Source organism: Peromyscus leucopus, chromosome 19 (assembly GCF_004664715.2).
Source record: "Peromyscus leucopus breed LL Stock chromosome 19, UCI_PerLeu_2.1, whole genome shotgun sequence".
NCBI classification, from domain to species: domain Eukaryota; kingdom Metazoa; phylum Chordata; class Mammalia; order Rodentia; family Cricetidae; genus Peromyscus; species Peromyscus leucopus.
The window spans coordinates 42,230,821-42,254,234 of NC_051079.1; the positions used below are offsets into that span (position 1 = coordinate 42,230,821).

General features: G+C 43.5%; 1 protein-coding gene across 1 annotated transcript in view; it reads right to left on the reverse strand.

The window, feature by feature from the left end:
• Window positions 1–23,414, reverse strand: part of Znf608 (zinc finger protein 608) — a 107,879-nt gene that overhangs the window by 37,911 nt on the left and 46,554 nt on the right. The window contains 1 exon segment of the mRNA XM_037197148.1: window positions 22,140–22,395. Coding sequence (XP_037053043.1) covers window positions 22,140–22,395 — 256 coding nt within the window.

Genomic DNA, 23,414 nt, shown 5'->3' on the forward strand with positions numbered 1-23,414 from the left:
ATTCTTTCTTTAGCAAGAATCAGATCTTGCCACGAAAGACACTTTTGCTTATTCCGTGCACTGAAATCCCTCTTTTAAAGCTTACAGGCATCCTTCTTGTATTTACTCTATATTTTAGTGAGCACAGTGTTCAGGAAAAAGCACTCTCACTTTCTGGAAGGCAAATAAAATGCAGAATCAACTGTGGGTGAAAAGATTCAGCCAGGAGAAACTCAAGTGTGTTTATCCATCTTTTTTTTGTCTTTGTTTATTTCATTTGGTTTTGGTTTTTATAAGACAGGGTCTCACTATGTGGCTCTTGGCTGTCCTAGAATTCACTCAGTAGACTAGGCTGGTCTCGAACTCACAGAGATCCTCCTGCCTCTGCCTCCTAAGTGCTGCGATTAAAGGTGTACGCCACTACACCTTTGACTGAAGAGTCTGTGGCGTCCTGAGCTAGTTGACATGTGACATAACACTGGGTATTCGAGGAACACTGCAAGTACATTCACTTAGAATGATGTGTTTACAGGAAGCTGAAGATTAATTTTCTCAAGATTCACAGGCAAGTACTTCCAAAAAATAATAAAAGAATAATAAAAGCATTACATATCCATGCAAATCAAAATTCACAGAACAGTGGCAGGCAGCCAACCCAACTATTTCAGGTCTGCTGTCCCATCTGCTTGGCCTGTTAACTGTCGGAAAATACAAGCAAATCACTTCTTCTGCAACTAATTCACAACAGGGTTCCTAAAATCCAGACTTCATGATGCAACGTTAATAAGACCAAACAGCTTATTATGATCAATAAAACAGAGCCTTCCAGCAGTTCAGAGGCAAAAGTTGGCTCAAATGCCTCTTTGGTGGACATGGGGCCCAAGTACCAGCATCCTTGCCTGGCACTGTGGAAGGCCCACAGCCAGGAAACCCTCAGACATCAGGAAGCAGCTCTCGGCCTTGATTCTCTCTGCATAACCCAAAGGCATTCTCTTCCTGCTAGACTTTATTAGCCCCAATATGTGGTAATTAATTTACTGCAGACTCTTAATTCATAAATGGATCAAATAAAGCTTTCCATGGCTTTTGGCAGCCACCTCTTAGTAAATAACGATGACTAAAGTTGGTTCAAATGCTGCTTCTAAGTCAACCCCTTTAGCCTGCAAAGTTCAATTAAGGAGTTCTTTGCTTATTGTGCGTGGTAAGCCCTCAAAGAAGGAATTATTCATGTATTTTCCATCGCCAGAAAAGAAAGCAAAGCCAGCCATGAAGCAATTCCTAGAATGTTGATCCAGGCATTCCCAAGAAGTTAAAACCTTTCCTCCTCACTACCCAAAGGCCTGTACACAGTGGAGGAGAAAGCCAAGTAAAGTGTAATACACTAAAATTAATAATGGAAATCTAACTACCAAGGAACGTTCTGAACAAGCAAACACAAACAAAACCATCTAGTTGAGTTTTGTCCTCTCTGTTCCCCTGCTCAATGACACCAAGGGGTAAATAGAGTCTAAGTTGGACTTGGGACTTAACTGGCAACCAGGGAAGGCAGATTGAAGATCACCACAGGGGAACTGCTACTTGAACCTTAAAAAAAAAAGATAGAAAGAAAGAAAGAAAAAAGACATGTTCTTGTCTTTCCTTCATCTCATTATGAAGCTGTGGATGACTCTGAAAGCCTACTACTCCTGCTTCAACCTCTGGAGACTGGATAACCATTATGAGCTACCATGCCTATTATTACAGTATGCATACATCCTATTGATGGATTACATATCATACATGCCCCTATATGGGTGGATTACCAGTATGCACTACTATGCCCCTATATGGATGGATTACCAGTATCAGTATGCACTACAGCTCATAGGTGATAGGGATTGAACTCAGGGCTCCACGCATGCTACTCAAGTACTTTACCGACCAGCCTCAGTTCTTATGTGTATACCTTGACTGGCTGGCCAAGCCTAGCTAAGCTCAGCTACCAACCCACTCAAGGGCCATAACTAACTAGCATGTCAGCTGATGTGTATACTTGCTGTTTGCTGTCTACTTCTACCAGGCTGTCGACAGCTCCGCTCAGGGCAGGGACCCAAAATCTTTCCCTCTGATTCTTCCCTTCCCAACAGGTTGGGGACTGGCCTCCAGTCCTCCTCTCTGTGGCCAGGCTGTGATTGCCTCAAGATATGAAAAAGATGAGTGCATTTCTCTTCCAAAACTCCATTAATTCAGAAATGTTCTGTGTCTATCAGTAAAAGAAGCATTTGGTCCTGCTATTCTGTAAACACAGAGCCTTCCCAGAGCCCGGCAGCACACTTAGATGAAGGAAGAGGAAAAGAATTCCACTCTCCACCCACCGGCCAGAGAGGCCAAGGCTCTAAATCTCCTTGAAGCTGAAAACAAATTAGCAGCTTTGCCTGCACTGACTTGGCCCTGTTAAAAGTGGCTTCTCTTCACTCCTGCGTTCCAAGCCGTGCTCCTCCAAGATAACACTTTTAAGGACATAAAAGCATTTCCTTCAGCTTACTGACTGTCACCTCGATGACCCCCCCCCCCCGACTGACAGAACAGCAAGAGCCTATCACCCTCCCCCACCCCAACCCAATTACCCATTCCATGCCAGCACAGACTTGAGCAGGGGGGAAGAGCAGTATGGGAAGGAGGAACAGATTTCAGCACCACCATCTAGGTTGGAGAACAAAGTCTTGGGATAAGGTTCATCCACTCAGTATTGGGACTGAGACCTTCCCATATGTTCTACATTGGTGAAGAAGACAGACACCTCTGCCTCAGAGACATCAACGAGATGTTCATATCATCGTTCACAATCTCTACAGTCAAGGAATATAAAGAAAGGTACCCTTTGTTACTCTACAGTGGGTAGACTAAACCGAACAGGACCTTTCTAGACAAATAACAACACTTGAAAATATAAGTAGTTGCACATGCTGTGGTTAAGTGAGCAAAGATGCTCCAAGACACTCCAAACACACCCCAGCCAGGTGTGGTTTTACTAGTGAATGAATACAACACAACAGTGGAACTTGGTTCTCTTCATCACCTCTCTCCCTTGGAGAAAGAAAGTGCTTATGGAACCCAACTCAACTACAGCTTCATGGAAGGTCAATAAAGAAGAAAGGAAGAGTTTTGCAACAAATACCAAAAAGAGTTTTGGGGAAATAGGACAATATCAGTGGTGTGAGCAACTCTTCTTGTTAAATAAAAATGAAAAAACAGAGCTCTGGCCAAAATAATGACTGGCAAGGGTCCATAAGGAGGTAGACAGGGTAAGGGCTGCAGAAAGGTCTTTCCAAAAGCCACTGTCTTGCTTTAGATAACCAATAACCAAACAACAACAAAGTTTTAAGTTTTCAAACTTAGAGTCTGTATGAAAACCAAACACAACAGAAGCCACATTTGTGGGGATAACTAGATCTAATAATCCATAATAACAGACTGACCATAACTCCAGCCCATGGGAGTCTGATGCACCAGGACCCCAAGATCCAGGCCATTCTAGGGTACGTGGAAAGGCTTCAGCTTAAAACAAAACAAACAAATAAACAAAAAAACAAATAATAATCTTGAAAAACATTGATTGCTGTGTGTAAGTGATAATTATGATGGCATATCTGAAATCAACTAAAATAATCTCATGGTGGCTACCAGGAATTCTCAGCTAAGGAACTATAGTATGAAGATAACATTGCAGTTAAAAAAAAAGTCAGGAAGATGAAGCTAAATTTGCATAATGCAGAGAAAACCTTCAGCCTTTAGTTCCCTAGAACTGACAGCAAGAAAGACGGCAGTCAGGGCTGTAGAGAAAGCTTTTCTTGAGAAACTGATAAAAGCAGACTAAAGTTAAAAAAAACGATCCACAGCCCAGGGGCACTCTGGAAACGAGCCCTCTAGATTCTTTTATTCCCTCCCTCATTGAGTCCCACCAAGGTAAACTCCTTAGCAGTTAGCATCGGACATCCAAGAACCCACAGACATTTGAGGAGCTTCACTGCTGAGAAATGGAAAACCCAAATTAGATACAATCAAAAGAGAAAGAAATTAAAAATAATACTGAGAGAAAAATAAGAAAGGAAAAAAAAGTATTTTTGGAGAAGCAAGAAGACAGTTATTCATGAAACTAAAATGAAAGGCTTAAAGGGACAATTCTGGGTTGTTGTTGTTTTTTTAAGGCTTTAGAAATGAAAGATACATGAGAACAGATTTGTCAGTGAAAAGACAATGATAAATTTGGGGGAAAGTCTGCTGAAATCAGAAAATACATAAATACCTATAAACCAGGGTTTTGAGAAAGGAAGGAAAAAGAGGATGTAGCAGGAGGTTCTAAATAAAAGGTCTAAAAAGAGAATAGAATGTAAATCATAGCCACTCCATCACAGTCTGTCTTACACGGTCTCTAAAAGGAAGCCGATTCCGGGCAGAGGCCCAAGCTTAGCACTACAGCTTTTAAAAGGACTCATGACAAAGGATGTCAACAAGATATGTCAGAATGCTCTAGACAAAAGAGGAAGGCTTTGGGGACAAGGATCAGATACAAGACCTCAAGTTGGGGTGGCATCACACATCTTGCACATGACACAGAGGAGCTCAGAGCAGTGAGGTACCACCTTCCAAGGTCTGAAGTCAAGCAACTCCCAATCAGCTCTGAAGCTGCCACAGCGTTAACTAAGTGTCAGGATAGAAGGAACACATTGGTAGGCCTTCAGGATTTCATGACTTTTACTTCCCATGAACACGACTGGAAGACCATTAAGGTTAAGGGCAGACTAAGAGGAGAGGACATGCAACGTAACAGGTGACGTCATCTTCAGCAAGCTGTAACATAGCAACCTCAGATTTGTGTAGACATGAATAATGCTCTTGTAATCAGTCCAGACTGGAGCAGGTCAGAAGACCGGGGAAAACTAGTCCAGGATGTAAACTGTGTGGGATACTTGATGCCTTTCCATGTAATGAGAGGCAACTTAATTCTGGCAGGATAATGGATGGTAAATTAGTGATGGACTCAGAGAACACTAAGCAAACAAAATAAAAATCAAATATTAACTCCAGGGAGAAAGGTAGATGAGAAAGAAAGGTAATCATCGTACAGTGCTATGCTGTGGGTAGTATTCATAACCATAATAATGTAAACATTCCCAGCAGAAAACTACTTGTGGTAGGCAGCCTCTATCGTGGTCCCTAATTCCACCACTTCTTAGTATTCATATTCTGCTTGAAGTGACTACAGTTATCAGGTCTAACATTAAGTTATACAAAAGGATGGATTCTATTTGGAACTTTATATCCACTTATCTGTCGGTCTGTCTATCTCTCTATCTCTCTATCTACCTGTCCATATATCTATCCGTCCATCCATCCATCCATCCATCCATCCATCCATCCATCCATCCATCCATCCATCCATCTTCATGGAGAAGCAAGCTGCCATGATGTGAGTGGTCCTGTGGAGAGGCTCATGTTACGGCCTTTGGCCTAGTAGCCCACAACAGATTAAAGCTTGCCAACAACCACGTAAGTGAGCTCAAAAGGGAGTCCTTTGTGTTCCGCCAAGTCATCGGCCAACAGGAGCACAGCTAGAGCTTGACGGAAGGAAACCCCAGGAGATAGTTTGGCCAGGAGCAACCAGCGACATTGCTTTCACATTCCACATTCCTGACCCAAGGAAACTGTGACATAATATATGTTTGTTATTCTAAGGCTCCATGTTTCAGAATAATTTGTCAAACAGCAATGGGGAGCTCATAACTCATAATTATATTGGGAGTATGGGTGGGGTAAAATATATTTATGTTGGAGGGTAAGAGAGATTAGTCATTATGTTTCCAAACAAGAAGTTCTGTAAAACACCCAAATCAGAGGAAAATTCAAGAAATGTTTACAGAGAGGTGGGGGGGATGTCACCTAAGAGTTCAGAGTATTTAATTGCCTCTGAAGAGCAGAAATTGGGTGAAAGGAAAATCGGGATATGAAACCACTGCTTTTTTAACCGGCCTATAAAAAAAATCTGTGGCCTTTTGAAATAATGTGTGTATCTGTGTGCATGTGTACGTGTGTGAGCATGTGTGTAACTTGGATAGAAGTTAGAAAGTAAGTGAAGCTACACTCACATGCTCACTGTCCTGTTAACATAACATCTCTGTTTCACAGTGGTGCTTGCACAGGTCCATTAGGCCAGCAGCTTCAGGACCTGCCAGGGAAGCGGTCTTGGCCCAGGACAGCTTGTCAGAGGAGCTCTTCCTCAAAGGGAGTGAGCCACAGAATTCCCCTTTCCTGGAGGAGTGCTCATGGTTTGACATGTGGGTTGAGTAAATAAAGAGTCCTAGAAATACCAGTTTATGAAGACTCAAATCAAGCCTACCCATCCAACAGGACTTGGCACTAGCCCAGCGGGTATTTAAGAGTAATGCCGTCGGAGTCATCTGCTAAGCATTCTCTGTAGAACCCTTCAAGTGTGTGATTGCTCTGGCATGAACACCTAAGATCATTACACTCCTTTCCTACCAGAACTTCGTGTATCCACAGAAGAGCATGCACTCTAGCCCACTTCATTTCACACCTGGGGGAAGCCAGGCCCAGGGCCAAGAGAAAACAGCGAAGGATGAAAGTTGAGACTGTAGCCTAGTGCACACATTTTCTCTCCCTGTGTTCCTCTCCGTGTATCTCTGTTTCTGTCTCTTTCTCTTTTCTGTGTACCTCAGGTTAGCCTTACACTCACCATCCTCCGGCCTCAACCTTCCACATGTTGGGATTGCAAGTATGTGCCACCAAACCCAGCAGTGGGTTCTTGACACCCAAGCCAGTGCTGTTTTCCAGGGCTCCTTTTATTCTCTGTGCCTTACTAATGTTCCAAGTCCCAAGGCAGGTCTGACCCACATCCTGTCCTTTGAGTTATGTAAAATGCATTAGCTGTCAAAGTGAACGGGGCATCAGGTCTACAAAAGCAGGGTAGGCAACAGGAATCCATTCAAAGTATTTCATCAGGCTATTATACACACGGGTATCTATGTAACAAATGGGGAAGGGGGAAGAGATCAGCCCCCCAACCTGGTCTTCCAATCCCACCCCCATCTCCCTTTTTTTGAGGCAGGCTATCACACTGTAGCTACCTTAAAGCTCGCTATACACCCAAGCTGGTGTCAAACTCATGGCAATCCTCTTGCCTCCGCCTCCCAAAAGCTGAGGTTATAGGTGTGAACCCCCACACCTTGGTTGGCCTCTCCTTTAAAACCAACTTATTATCCTTACCTTAGAGATGTGGCAATTCCGGCACCTTAGTTTCGGTTTATTGTTCTTTGTTTCTTTTTTTGTTTGTTTGTTTTGGGTTTTTTTTTTTTTTTTTTTCTTTTCGAGACAGGGTTTCTCTGTGTAGCTTTGCGCCTTTCCTGGGACACACTTGGTAGCCCAGGCTGGCCTCGAACTCACAGAGATCCGCCTGGCTCTGCCTCCCGAGTGCTGGGATTAAAGGCGTGCGCCACCACCGCCTACCTGTTCTTTGTTTCTTTGTCACTTTATTTTTTTTTCTCTTGGTTTAGCTACCCATCTTTTCTCCAAAAGTGTGTGTGTCTAGTAGTCAGGACTGAATTACTAAGGACTGTTGAGGATTCTACCATAATGTATTGTCTTTCCTTAAAAAAAAATATGCTAGATGGAGAGACAGTAGAATATTACAGATGATGAAAGCAAAGACTTTTAAATCAAAAATGTTAAAGATGCTTCCTAAGCTATGGAATCATGCCCCTTTGGGTCTTCACAGACTCCATATTTTATATGAAGTATAAAATGATTCTTCTGTATGATTATCACAGGAGATGAAGACCAAGGACTTGTAGCCAGGTTATCCCTGCCTTCTTTCTAGTCACACTTAAAAAAGAGTGAATGAGAGAGAAAGGATTAAAGAATGAGAAAAAGGAGTCCACCGGGCAGGGGGTGGGGGTGTGGGGGTGTGTCTGCCTGCCTTGGAGGGATTTCCAGGTTTCCATTTTGCACTCTAATCAATGTGATTATGCCTTCCAACAGACCAGGTGTGCCTATTACCCTTTTGTCATTCTTCATTAATGACCAGAAGGAAATACAAGAGTGAGTGACATCCAACACCGAACCATAACAAGTTGGGCTGCCAGAATTCATAGTCGAAGAATACAAAATCAGGCGCCCTGACAATCTCGTCTGCAAATTGGTCCTTCTGCTTTGCAAAATCCACCCACGATTTTCCCCCAGTATGCAAAGAGGACCACCTACCCCTTGCTGGCATATCTGCCTTCCCCACAGATCAAGAACAACGTAAAGAGTGATTCTACTGATCACTGTGGTCAGGAGAGGCAACCCTAGGAGGAGAACAGTAATTCCTCATCAGCAAACCCGAAACTGAGCTCCTAGGAAACAGGCTCAGCTGCCAGGCTGACTCGTCCAGGGAATCCAGTGCGGTATAGCCCACCCTCTCCGGGAACTCTGAGGTGGCTTTAGTTGAGCAAGCAGGACAAGTCGATAGTCCCACCCCCACCCCAAGCCATCACTAAAGCTCTGGAACTTGGTGCCTTTCACTTCTCTTTTGGATCCTGCCTTGACTGCACAACAGGCCATAAATTCCCCATACCGTTTCATACCGCTTTATTTTCTTCAGCGTGAGAAAATAAAGATGGGGACTCTAAATCAGCCTCCAAGACTCAACAATTGCATCCGACACATGATCTGCTTCGTTGACATTCCATACTTAGCAAACCTGCTGCTTGCAAGAAACTACAGGCTCAGGGGGACCGGCCCAGCTCATGGTCTTTATTTCAAGAAGATATTTAATCCCCACGCTAGACATAAAATAAGATCTCCTGGAAGTTATACACTTGGGGAATTCTCCAGTAACTGACTGGGGGTTTGAGGCAACCCTCTCCTCCTAAAACTTACTAGAGATTCATGTTAGTCCATATAATTTTAAGTAGCTCACAACATTCTGTTTCTTTGAAAATGGACCCCTTATTCTCCAAGTCCGATTAGGTTTATTTGTCCCATCATCGATTTGAGACTAAAAACAAAAACAAAAACCTCCCCAGCAAATGCATGGCCTTCCCGTCTTCCTACCAAGCAGGGGTGCTACAGAGAGTTCACTGTAGCTCTGGTCCTTCCCAGTGAAGAGGATTCTGAGTTTGTACTTGAGTACTCAAAACATGTATTGAAAACATGACACCTCTCACACAACCACATTGCTACAGCCACCTTGGTGACAGGCTCACAGTGCTCCAAACCAAGATGGCGGGGTCTGATTCTGTTTCCACCCGGCTTGAGCACCTACTCCCAAACAGCTGTTAGGACAAGAAATCATTCTGTTTCATGTACAGGAGAGGTGCTGGTAAGATGTGACTCCATTCACGCGTGGTCTGGAGTGGATTTGCTTTCCTATTCTGAAAAGTGACCGTGTCTCCTCGGGAAGCTAAGAAAAGGGGTGGGGGGGCTGCCGCCTTCGTTGGGTCTCCTTAAACAAGCTGGCCTCCGCTGCTGCTCCAGTAAAATAAGGTATGTTAAATGTTCACAGCCAGCTCATTTGACCTGAGTGACTTCAAAAGTTGTCTGTCCATGTAGATGTCATGTCTACACGGCAAAACCCAGACTGTGGATGTACATGGGCGTCTCTGAGGAGCTGGCAGGATCCAAGGCTCCTGCCCACCAGAACATGTGGTGCTCCCTCTCCACTGAAAGGAAAATGGATGGTTGTTTTGATTTTTCTTGTTATGAAGCACATAGCCGAAAACTACATTTGGGGTATTTTGTAAAAATATTTAGTGAATATTAAATTAAAAAAAAACATTTCTCTCTATAAGCCAAACTGAGCTTCCATGTATCAGCCAAAACCTTAACAGACAGGAAAGTGTTTATTTGCTTTTTGGCAGTTTTTAAAAACTAGTTATATCCAGCTACATGCTCACAACCACAGAAGACCAATTACTTTACTCAGGAACTAGAGATTCTGAAAAAAAAAATACTGCCAATAGTCCCATTATTGTTTTGCTGCTCTGTAGAATAACTCTTACAACAGGGGTCTTCCCTCCAAGGCTTGGGGACCATCACTGGGGGCTGGGGAAATTGTAAGATCCAGAGGTTAGGAAGAACTGGGGCAAAAAAAAAAAAAAAAAAAAGTATCTTCTGGAAATGACAGAGCTACTATTCTCATGAACTTCTAGCAGCTGTGATTTCCTGAACCAGACCGCTACAAAATCAAGCCAATCAACAGTCATCTAGGAGAAGGTATGGGCACATGAACATCCATCCCTACCTGAAGGGCTATTTATAGCTGAAGGAGAGAAGAGTCAGCGTTCTTTAAGGGAGTGGCCCCTGGTGGGTGATCATGCCCCAAGGGATGGTTGGTACCCACGAGTCTATAAGCAGTACAAAATGGACTCAGTGGGTTTTCAGAAAGAAAAAGGGGCTGGGGAGAGAGAGAAAGAGGAGAAGACATGAAGTTGGAAGGGGTAATCTGGGGGGAGTCGGGGGTGAATATGCTCAAAAGGCATTGCATGCATGTATGGAATTGTCAAAGAAGTAACTGAAATATTATATGTAAAAAGAATGAGTTTTGTTATGGGAGCCTTCCACATGAAGGACATGAGACTAATTAGAAGGAGAGCTACATGCATATGTGCTAGTTTTCTCATTGTAACAAAACACCCAAAGGAAGCCACATAAACGAGACTGATTCGTTTTGACTCACGGATTCAGAGGAGTTCAGTCCATCGCAGCAAGGAAGGCCTGATAGCATTCACAGCAGGGAGAGCATGTGGCCCCCTCGCAGGAAGTAGAACATTAAACAAAAACTGTGGGCAGGCATAGCCTTCAAAGTCTTGTGCCTAGTGACTAACACCTACCAACTACGTACGTCCCAAAGGTTCTGTAACTTACCCAAATGGCACCGCCATCTGGGAACCAAATACTCCAAGTGTGAGCCTGACAGAGGGGCATGGCAGATTCACACATGAACAATAAGAATCTCTCCAGACCAAAGCCCTGAAGGACAAAGACACAGACACCAAGTGTGTCCTGTGTCACCCTTCTAACATCCAGATAATGAAATGCCACCAAAGGGCCTCAGATACTTATTGAGTCGGAAGGGTTAATTATGAATATATATATATGTATATATATATATGTATATATATATGTATATAAATATATATGAGCATACATATGACTGCTCAGTTTAGTATTCAGTTATAAGAAATTACCAAATGAGCAATCAGGGTTTTGCTTACCTCACCGCACTTTTTATCTGCCCCTCTCTTGAGTCTCCTGAATGCATGATGTCAGACCCTGCTAGATATTCTGCAATTGTGCCCACGAGCCTAATTCCTGCAATTTTCTTTGCTGAGAACAGCTATCTGGAACCTATGATTTGCCTTCTCCCACATTACAGTATATTTTCCCTTTGCCAAGGAAATACCAGCCAAGCTTCTTTTTGAACAGGAAGGCTGGAGAAGGGCATATGGGAGTTCTTTGGTCGACATTACTGTTAAAAAGTACCCTGAAAGTCCCACCTGCCAAGAGGGGAGAGACTATGGGAGGAAGCATAGGAGGCAGGCAGAGCGACAAGGCAGGGCTTGGATGTGTCAGAGAGAAATCTGCACTGCTTGAATATGCCAAGTGACAAATTGTGCACCATAAACAGGTTATGACACTCAAAGGGTTTTCTATGAATATCCTGTCCTCACTTCTTCCTGTCTCCGAGGAAACAGAGCTGAACAGAGAGACATTGGGGAGACAAGCCTAAGTGGCTGCGATTCAGGGGGACTGGGAATTACATTAATATTTCCCTGCTGTGGGTCTGAATCTCTGGTGTTTAAAAGCCTCTTTTAACTGCTTCACTTTTCTTGGGGGATAGGATACTACAAATGCCATTCCAGACACCAGCGGAGGCCAAAGCCAAACATTTCTATGATGGAGAGCAAAGGCCTCCACTGAGGCGGTGGCCAGAGAGCCTGGACATCAGCACCCCAACCTAGACAAAGAACTTGGAGCTCAATTCCATGTGTTATTAAAATGAAGGTGGTTCCAAAGCTAGGTAGGGTGAGGAAAGCACCCACATCCTCCCATCTAGGATATACACACTGGTCCAGTCCCTTCCAGGAAGGTGTTAAACCATGTGTCCTAGTATATATTACAAATGTTTGTTTTCATAGACTTAGCAATCAGGTTCTTGAAAACTGATACCAGCAATGCAATTCCAAACACACAAACCAAACAAGCAACTCCCTTTACCTAAAGAAATACCATCCTATGAACTTATTCAAAACTTGAAAGCAATGTGAGTAAACACTGAAGAAATTTTAATTAAACCAATTCTATTCATTCCATAGAATATACCATACCCACGAAAAATGCTTCTTAGAAAGGTAAGTACTTTCCTTTTACAGTGTAGCACAGACTCAAATTCATGATTCTCTTGCTCCAGCCTCTCAAGCGCAGTTGATACAGTCATGCTCTACCATTGCCAGCTTCAAAAGTGCTCTAATAACAGCAGAATATCTCACAAGCTCGAGAGAGTGTAAGAGCCAGAGGATCAGGAAATCTGCTGTAAGATTATGTCTCCTAGAAAAGACGGACTCTACACTCAAGATACCGAAACAATATGACTAGCTAAACAAGACCCGCACAAGTACAACACCCGGCCGGCCCTACACATAAACAAAGAACAGGGAGATTAGTCTTTTACTTTATTTTATTTATTAACAAGGTTTTTCTGTGTAGCCCTGGCTATCCTGGAACTCACTCTGTAGACAAGGCTATCCTTGAACTCACAGAGATACACCTGCCTCTGCCTCTTAAATGCTAGGATTAAAGGCATGTGCCACCACCACCTGCCTGAGAATTAGTCTTTAAGAAAATGTTTAAATAATTTTAAAAAGAAGATAATAAAAAAAAGATTTTATAAACACACACACACATATACGTATTTTGGGTTTTCCATGACAGGGTTTCTCTGTGTAGCTCTGGCTATTCTGGAGCTCGCTCTGTAGACCAGGCTGGCCTTGAACTCAGAGATCTGCCTGTCTCTGTCTCCTGAGTGCTGGGATTAAGGTGTCTGTCACCATGCCCAGCTGTATGTAACGAGAAAGAAAGGAAGGAGAGAAGGCAACATTTAACGTAACTATGTAGAACTGGTAAGCGATGGCGCCAAGGCACAGGACACAGAGGCAGTCACTCTCCCGTATCTCAGGAATAAGCAAGTGGAATTTAACACTTCAAATGTACGATTGTCAAGGTGGCTCAGCAGGTAAAGATGCTTGCCACCAGCCCTGACAGCCTGAATTTCATCCCTGAGTTCCACACTGTGGAAGAAGAGAACTGAATCCTACATATTGTCTTCTGAACTCCACACGTGCACCATGGCACTCCTGTGAGCTCACTAAATGTGAGTGCATGTACATGCTCACTCAACAAATGTAAGAAACTCTTTTTAAAAGATGACACTTAAAACATGCCATTTCCATTAGCATCACAAAGCATGAAATAATTCTAACTGAACGTGTACGATATCTACGTAAGGGAAACTATAAAATTTGATTAAAGCAATCTAAGAATTAAGTAAATGAAGATATCACATTTGGAGAATGACTTGATATAGTCAAAATATTAATTCCTCCTACTTCATGTGTAGATTTAGGGCAATATTAATCCAAACCCCAGGAAGTCATTTAATGGAGCCTGGCAAACTAATTCTATTGTTACCATGGAGAGGCAAGGAGCCAAAAAACAGCCAACACAAAGCTGAAGAAGAACAAAGCTGTGAGCCACAATGGTGTGACCTCAAAGACCACTTTAGAATAGTCAGAACAGTGGTTCTCAACCTTCCTCACACTGCCACTCTTTAACACAGTTCCTCACGTTGTGCTAATCCCCAACCCTAAAATTATTTTCCTTACTACTTTGTAACTGTAGGTTTGCTACTATTATGAATCACACTGTAAATGTCTGTGTTTTCCAATGGTCTTGGGCAACCACTGTGAAAGGGTCATTCAACCCCCTCAAGGGGTCATGACCTACAGGTTGAGAACCACTGCTCTATAGTATAGCTGTAGTCATCAAGACTGTGGTTCGGGCAGAAAAGAATCAAGGTATTCCAACAGAACAGCACCCAGGCATGGACACATGTTAATATAGTGAACTGATCTTTGACAAAGGTGCAAAGGCAACAGATTTAGGAAGGTTCTACAGCAGCTGGGTATAAAAAAAAAACCTAGCCGCAAACCTTACACCCTTCACAACGTTTATTCTATATGGACTGCTGACCTCAACATATGTGCAAAACTATAAAACTGAAAGATAGCACAGAAGAAAATCTGGACGAGGTTGACAAGGGTTGGGGGAGGAGAGAGGGAGAAAACCATCGTAAGAATAAAAGACAAGCTATGGACTGGCAGAGAGTATTTTTTTTTATCTAAAATAGGCAAAGAGCTCTTCAAATCCAACCAACAATGAAGTATTTGTAGAGCTATATTTTATTGTCTAAACCAAACATCATTCAAAAATAGCATATTCCTGGCTTGAGGCTCCACTACTCCAACTTACACAGGTTTTTTAGCCTGCATTACCTTGTTCCATGAATTCATCCAACAGTCAACAAATACGTCTGTTTGGGCTTGCTCTATGCCAGGCGTAGAGGACACCGAGGAAACAGATGACTCACACTTAAACAGCTCTCGGGACAGCGGGGCCGCAAAGGACAGTGTGCGTACACCAACCCGGCTGAAGTTTGAGGACAACTGCCAAACCAGACTCGCGAACTACACAGGAACTCTTCCTTCACACTTCAGATTAAGCCTGCAGTTACCACCCCACCTTTGCTCCCTCTTCCCACCCTGCATCTTGGGGAAGACAGGAGAACTCCGATGGAAGGAAAGCAGGTATCCGGAAGGCAGGGGTGTTGTGAAGAGTAAGGTCTCTACGTCCAGCTGCAGCGAGTTCGAATTTAGACTCCTACTTGTGCAGGTGTGCTGCCCGACACAGGTGACCTGAGTCCCGTGCCTCCATTAGAACAGAGATGGAGATGGGGAGCTTGCTTTCGCTGAAATGAAACCAGTGCCTGATAAACACCCGGGCACAAAGCAAGGGCTTGCCAAGTCAACCCTTTGTCTTAGCCCAAACCCTGCATGTTTACCCGTAAACCAGCAAAGAATCAAGAACAAGCATGAGAGAGTCATTTCGAGAGGAGAATAGCCCTGGGTTTCATTTGGAGTGATGAAAAACCTATTTGAAATTAATTGTAATGATGAGTGCCTAACTGTAAATGCAGCGAAAAGCCAATGGATCATACATACACTTTCAATGGACAGATTGCATGTTAAGTGAATTATATTTCAATAAAGCTACGAAAAGTCTTAGAAAAAAATCAATGAAATGCTTGAATCTATGTGTATAGATGAGTCAGTAGCTATTCTTTGCAAATAGTGAGATCGTTTCCATCTTGCAATTATAAATGTATCTTCAGTTTGAAGTCACTGTAACAAAGACTTTTGGAATTTCTTTATAAATTCCTCCATTCAGGGAAAAAAGTATCAGTTACACACACACACACACACACACACACACACACACACACACACTTGCGTGCTTGCACATACTTTCATCTTTTCTCACATCTAAGTCCTAAGAAAAATTGACTTTTGAATGCTTGAAGTCCTGTATTCAAATATAGAAGTTTGTCTTTGAGATAAAGCAACAAAAAAGGTTTCTAAGTGTCTTTTCTAAAGTGAGTTCAAGGCTTCTGCTCCATTACTTAACACCTGATGTCATCACCAAAGGATAGAGAATCAAACATTAAACGTTTGTCTTAACCCATGAAGCCAAGTCCTACTTGAAAGCAGCATGTTATTCCCATTGGTAAGAGGAAAGTGACAGTATTGACTTCCCAACAAAACACACAGTCCTGATCCCTCCTCGTGCCCAGTCTGTGCACGTTACTCCATCAGAAAAGCGCGTGTGCACGTCACAGGGTTCTGTCATTATAAATCTTTTGTTTGTTGGTTTTCCTTTTTTTGAGTCAGGGTTTCTCTTTGTAACCCTGGCTGTCCTGGAACTCACTCTGTAGCCCAGGCTCGCCTCGAATTTACAAAGACTCACCTGCCTCTGCTTCCTGAGTGCTGGGATGTAGGGCCCTGACCCCCCATTTTGGGTAGCTGTTGACAGTGTAGCAGGTGGTACCCCGACACTGAGATTAAAGGCGTGAGTCACCACCATTTGGTTTACAAATCTTTTCTTCTTTTAGAGATGCTGGATCCACGCTGCGGTTCACACCTGAAACTCCAGCTAAAGGCGGAGTTAAGGAGCTAAGTTGAAGCAGGAGGATGGCTTGTTCCTGGGACGACTTAGTAAAACTATCTCAAAAGCAAAACCGAACAACAACCCCGCCCTCAGAATAAGAAGAGGTAGCGTTCGGTGAACACTTGCATTGGTTTTTGACGTGGGTTTCCCTTCTGTGTGAATATGCACTCTGGAAGGAACAACCTTTGCTCTGCTCTGCTGTCAGTGATGGTGGCTTTCGAGGGACCATCTGTACTCTCTCATGGGCAGCCTTCCTTGTAAGCTGAGCAAGAAAGACTATGGAAAAGTTCATACCCAGGGCAGGCAGTGGTACTAATTCAATAGTCCTTTCAGTCCCTCAACACCTCTGTGGGGTTCTACAGAGGATCAAGGCTAGACCCTTCCTCTTACCAACACAGTAATTAAACAATTAGTTCTTTTTGACAAACATAGGAACTGATAAACCTCAACTGAGCACTGGTCACTAGCTCCAGCCGTTTATCTCCACGTTTGCTGTGACTGTGTGGTTATCAGTGATGGGGGAGGATAATGAAGCATGTGAGTCAACAACGTTATTTCACGTCCCTGGGGATCCCAGTCAAAATTTTTAACCACACAGCTCTCAATCCACAGTTTCTCACTCAGCAAAGCGCCACACAAACTCCAATGCTCAGTCACAGAAAACACAGCATAAGCCTGGATTAGCATGTAATCTCTTCTCAAATTAATCAGAAGTTTAAAAGACATGTTCTGTTTGAAGTAGTGGGATCAGGAAGGAAAGACGGCAGAACGGGATCATAAGGCTGAATTTTAGGCTAGCCTCAGTTATGCAGATCATTTGCCCTTTAGGGAAGTGATCTTGAAACTCCCTACACTGCATATTTATAACTTTGGAAATGCAAGAGAAACAGAGTTTAAGAACATCTCTAGTGGTGTTAAAAGAGTCATTTATTTCTCCAGTTAGTTACCTTTTAAAACCATCATTTCCTAAGTCTTCATCCCCCCCCCTTTTCTTCTTCTTCTTTTTTTTTAAACTTGGAAACCAAAGGCACAGAACACCGGGTGAAGAAGTTCCTATGTGGCATTCTTCCCTTCGACACGATTCTGCCTCACTACAATCGTACTGACTGCACCACTGGCATTCCACTGTCTCCTAGGAAATCTCCCACTGATGATCTAAGCAAGGTTTGTCTGTTTGCTTGTTTGTAGACAGGGTCTCCCTGGAGCCCAAGCTGGCCTCAAGCTCAGATTTGTTCTGTCTCCTGAGTGCTGGAGCTACAAGTGAGATCCATTTTTTCCAGGATACATGCTACATTAACGTTACTACTAGTTTCTGGACTATTTCGAAATTAATTCAGCAGAAACTACAAAGAAATAAACCTGTTCTGCCTAGCTCGTTTGAAAACTCAACAGTAAGTGCCTCCCACCATGTTAGGAAGAGTGGTATCAATCGATAGTTCCTAAAGGCTGTGGCTCAAATCCTCTGTGGTTCATCTGGATGGATGTTCAAGGCTCCCACCTTCCCTTACAAGTAACTGAACAACTATGCTCCCCCACCATACTTCAGCATCTTTGTAGGTCTTATCAGCTGTCAGGTAAAGAATGGTAAAGAATGGGAACTCGAGACAATAAATATATGTGACTCCCTTAGAGAGTAAAGATCAAGGAGCTTGCACGAGACCTAGTGTTCTTCCTTCTCTCCCCATCCCTCACTATCCCCTACCCCTCCAATCACCTTTGGAATATTAAAACACCAGTAGCAGGTCATCAACCAAACCAGGCCAATGCCCAAACCCACGCCAACTCAGACTGACTCGGTGCCTAGGGTGGTACCTGGGCATCTGACGGTTTTAAAAGCCATCCCTAATTGGGTGAGTCAATAACACGGTGCTGAGAACTCATGCTCTGTTCTCCCGTGGGTGTTCAAGAGGCCATCATTGGCAAATGCCAGTTTTCTTTTCTCTAAGGAGCTTTACTCAGTTAAGCATTAGGACACTAAAGAGGACAGTGGATATACATGAACAAGTCTTTTCTCTCACATATGGCCACCCGCCACAAAAAGGCCCAATAAGAAATGTAATTGAGGGGATGGCGAGCTGGTTCAGCAGTCACAAATTCAATTCCCACCACGCCCTGTGCCCTGCGGCTCATAACCACCTGTAACTCCAGTTCTAGGGATCCAAACCCTCTTCTGGTTTCCTCAGACACCTGTGCTCATGTGCACATACCCAGAGAGGCACTCATACACATAAAACAAAAAATAAACAATAATTGTTGACCCCCCCCACGACTTCAATACAAATGCAAAAGAAAACACATTCAAGACTCCTAAAGCCAAGTTCAACACATGTATTTACACAGTGCTGAATTCACCAATTCCAAATCGCCCCCCCCCAACACTTCTTAAGATCAAATTTTCAAACAAACTCTTATACTTGAGGCATGTGTGTCCCAAATGTCATGGGTGAAATGCTATGGAGATTCTTCCAACATCTGTGAGTAATTTCATACAACTCATCATTGTTCCTAAACATTCACCTTAAAGAAGGAAGATCAGAGTAGGGTAAGCAAGCATGCACATGTAGTAATAGTTTTTCTCTTCTGTTAAGCATATTCTGAAGCCAGCTAATTTTTTCCAGAGGCAACTTTACTATTAACACTTTATTCCTGAGCACAACTGAGTTCTTGAACAACCAGAAGTTCATGACGGGCAGTAACAAGGAGAGCAAAGACCGACTAAAGGAAACTGACTCTAATGAGGGCTTCCTAGAACAAGAGGCAACGAAGTTCTTCACCCAACGTCAGGTCCCAGGCTCCCTATCCCTTCGCCACGCCAAGAGGATGCAAGAATATCCACTATCCCCTGGAGACAGTAACTATGAATTCTGGATATATGCACAGGCATATACAACCTCCACACATGTGACTGCACTATCAAATTAAATTTCGGAAAAACGCTACTCGTTACAGTAGCAACGGAGAGATTTGATTCAACTCAGCTCACAGGCACCTGTCACTTTTCTAAGTGTGGGGACCAGCAGCTTTTCCTTTAGTGAAACCTCATTGGACAAATTATTGTATGTTGCTTTGCCCTCCTCTTTCCTCAAAACCATCTTTTTCCCCCCTCTCTCTGCAAAAATAATTGGCTCCAAATGTCTTTGTTCTGTGGCTCTCTTTGTTTTTCCTGAAAAGAAGAAATTAATAGTCAATTGAGTTTAATTTTTAAATTGGTGCCAAGACCTTAAGCGCACAGTACCAGGAAAGACATGAAAAAGTAAATGCCCTGTTCTTGAAAATGAGCGTGTATTAAATACATGTCTTAGGACCCAGGCCTTCATAAAAATAAATTCTTTGATTCTACGTAGGTCAGAAATTTAGCTTATTCAGCAATAATAACCTTATGAACGACTCTGGCTCCTTACATCACCACAGTGAACAACTGCACATGCCATGTCCTGGCACACGTGAGGTAGCAAGCAGATGGGCCTTGGCCATGGTCGGCTACTATGCCTTGCTTCTTATAGCTGTGAGTTGGGGCAGAGACACCCATAGATACGGCTGGGTGGAAACAGAAACCCAGCTAGAGCAAAATCTGGAAAACACCAGGCACAGGGACATGTGCTTGGAATCCCAACAGTCAGAAGGCAGAGGCAGGTGGATCATGAGTTCAGTGCCAGCCTCCAATACAGAGTGAAACTCTCTCAAAAACAGATTCTTTGTTTCAAATCAAAAACCATTTGCTAGAGGCTAGGGTGGAAGTGGTAAGGCTTTGTTTATGTATTATCAAAACAATTATCTTCAAGCTCCTTTAAACGTGGGGCCAGACTATCAGAATTCTACTTCAATTCACAGACTGCTTTGGCTTTTAATCGCAAGCTCTCCAGCCCCCTGCTCTATATAATCCACTGTTATTAGAGGCCAAGGTTAAAAGTCAAAACTAAACAGACCTCTAGGCAAACTGAAAAATAACCCAAACTGTCCCAGAAAGCTATGGCTAATTTTGTAATAGCTACCACCCAGTGAGATTACAGGGCAGGGAGCCTGTCCTACGCCACACTTCCATAAATAAAATCATGATAAGCAATAAACCCATTAGCAACCAGGAAGACAGCACCTCACTTTAATGGGTGAATTTTCCAGGAAATTTCGAGTTTAAGAAAGTCAACCCCTATTTTCTCTAAATCCTCTTTTTTTCCCCGGTGTTGCTGAAAATCTTTATGTAACTAATTATCTGTGATGTTGTTAATGTCTCAATTCTCTTTCTACAAAAAGAGGGGTCAGCCTGAACCCCTTCCCCACCACATCTGCTCTACAGGAAGAACCCCAGGAAGGAAAGCTGTACAACCTGAGGAGTGTGGGGGCCACACAGAGACTGGCCTTGGCCTTGGCAGTGGGTCCCGAACGAACAGACAAGATAAGAAACGTGTATATCTACGTGGCCTCCCGTCACACTTCATGCCCCCATATTCTCGTGGTATTGTCCTAATCAGCTTTCCAGAGGGGAGACAAACCCAACAAACTAAAACTTCACAGATGGAGAAGATTTAAAAAAAAAAAAAGTCAATCTAAATTTTAGGTATCACTTCTACTTAAACAAACAAGAACTAACTCCACGGCTGCTATTTTTATTCCCCTTTACTGTCTAGTTAATTCTTTTTCTTCATTATTGGCACTAGCTGCAATCTTTGTTTTTAATTATTAAGAAACGGGCCATACAAGAATGCTCATCATAATCTTTGCTTTTTCTTTCTTGAAACAGCCAGAAATAAAATAATTTTTTTTCCTGCCCATCAGTAAACCCCTCCTAGGGGCACACCCAAGCCTCCTGGGCATATAACCAATCTTCTTCCTTTGGGTTTTGCATCCTCAATCTTTACCCCATAGCAAATCCAACTAATGATTGAGTCTCCACCCATTCTTGTCTCAGCCTTGTCCCGACTCTTCTCACAGATGCCATCCCTGGCTCTTGCCCTTGACCAACCTAGCTTAAAGGGGAGAGAGAGGTCCCCGTGCTCATTGCCTACTGCTCCTCTTGGAACAACTAGTGTGTTCCCTCCTTCAACTCCTAGCCTGCTTTTCTCACTGTACTTGGAGCTGGCTGCTATCTGTCTCTGGGAGTTGCTTTTCGGTCTCTTCTGGCTTGTTAATGATGCATGCCACTTGAAACACTCCACACAAGCCATGTGCCCCAAGACATGGCAACTTGATCTGGACCAACTCTCTGCATGGCTGGTACTCTGACTTATATTCCCAATGGCGGTGATCGATGGATCCCGTTTCCCCGGGCGGTGTTTCCCCGGTGACTAATGGGATGCCTTTGCCAAACGGCTTGCTGAGTTAAGGGGCAGGAAAGGTTCTGTCTGGAGACGGAGGAGAGATGACTGGCTAACTGGGCCTTAAACCTTTAACCTCAGCTTCATTAGCTCTGATCACCAACCAGCCTCAGCTACATCGCGACGATGGCCCTGGCTATGCACGAGGGGACCGTTAGGTCCAGAAGGTAGGTACATAGAAGACTCCGCAGAAAGAAGACAAATGGGCTGGCCCACCACAAATAAAATGAACTTGAGCTCTTGTCTCGCTGATACCTTTTAGGAGAAAGCTGCTCCTGACCCCGCTTCTCACAGATTCTCCATGTTAGCCCTCTGTACGGAGAAGCATTTTAAGGCTCTGACATATCTTGAAGGTGAACACAACCAGGAACGCGCCAGTCAAGCATCGTTATTTAAACCAGGTCAGAGAGCCTACAGAGAACCTTTTTGTCCTCTCAAACCACAACGCAAATAAATCCCCCTCACAGGTGGACAGAGATACATCATGGAGAAGAGGGCAGAGGGAGATAAGTAGAAATAAATGATATTTACCTTCTTCTGTTTCATGCCACACGATCCCTTCCAAATTGACACTGGTCCCAGGTTCACAGGGCCCGAGACACTCTGGCTCAGTCACTACTCCGACTTCACACGTATTGACACCCACGGACCGGGTCCGAACCAAAAGCTGTTCGACGGGTGCTGCAATATTGGATGAAGATGGGGAAAAGTAGGAGGGCAGAATCTGAGGTGCGAGACTGCTGGCAATCGGCGGCGGTGGTGCCGGCACTGTAAACAGGGGGTCAACCTGAAAGACAGACAGGCTTACTGCAGGGGTGATGCATTCTGGGAGTTCTCTGTAATGCAATCTGCTTACATGGCTTCTAGAACAGGTCATTATGCTACATTCCATTTGCAATTATCACTGAGTGCTTTCGTGGTGTCAAAATATAAGCAGAACCGAAATGAGCAATTTGTGTTTTCCGGTCCAAGGAGGTGACGAGGAGGGGCCCTAGCTTCCTGAAGGAGAAGCAGGCCTTCTAAATTCACCAACGGACAGTCTTTCAGTCTCCGGAGACGTGAATGGAAATGCGTTGTAAAATTAACACTATTTCCCACTCATACAGAAACCGCATTTTCGAAATTATTACATTATCTAAAGGAGAAACTGATAAATACTAATAAAAAACAATATCTGTGTTATTGGACATTTAAATAAAGGAGATGGACTACAATTGTTCTCAGAGTACTTTATAAACCATAATGAATTAAATCACTACTAAAATATATTAACTTACTCTGCTGAATCTATAAAATTTATAACTTGATTATACACACTGAAGCATGTAAGCTGAATATTAGCCTGTGTTAAGAACCAGTTCCTAATTAAGTGTTCTAGCGTGAAGTTTAGCAGGAATTCATAAAGAGGATAAATACATGTGTGTGCCTGGCATCCACACAACCAACCTGGGCCTCTCCACCTACAGAGCCTTCAGTGATTCACCTTATCGAGACGACCAAGGAGCTCCACCAAGGCTGGGGAGTCCCCCACCCCCCAATCCAAAGAAATGGATACTGCAGCCAAGTGTAAGGCTTTGAGGTGCAGGAATGTCTCCTTTGTACCCCTAACCTCAGAAGGACAGCAAAGGTGTTCTTTCCAAGTTTAGACGCCGGACTGGGATGAAACCAAAGCCCGCATATGTCCCACACAGACCCCCAGTCACTCATCTGGCTACTTAACAAGTACAAGGACTGCTATTGAGCAACTTTGATTTGACCTTGGAAACAGGTCACGGGTTGTGGAACACACCTGTGTACTAGCACTCC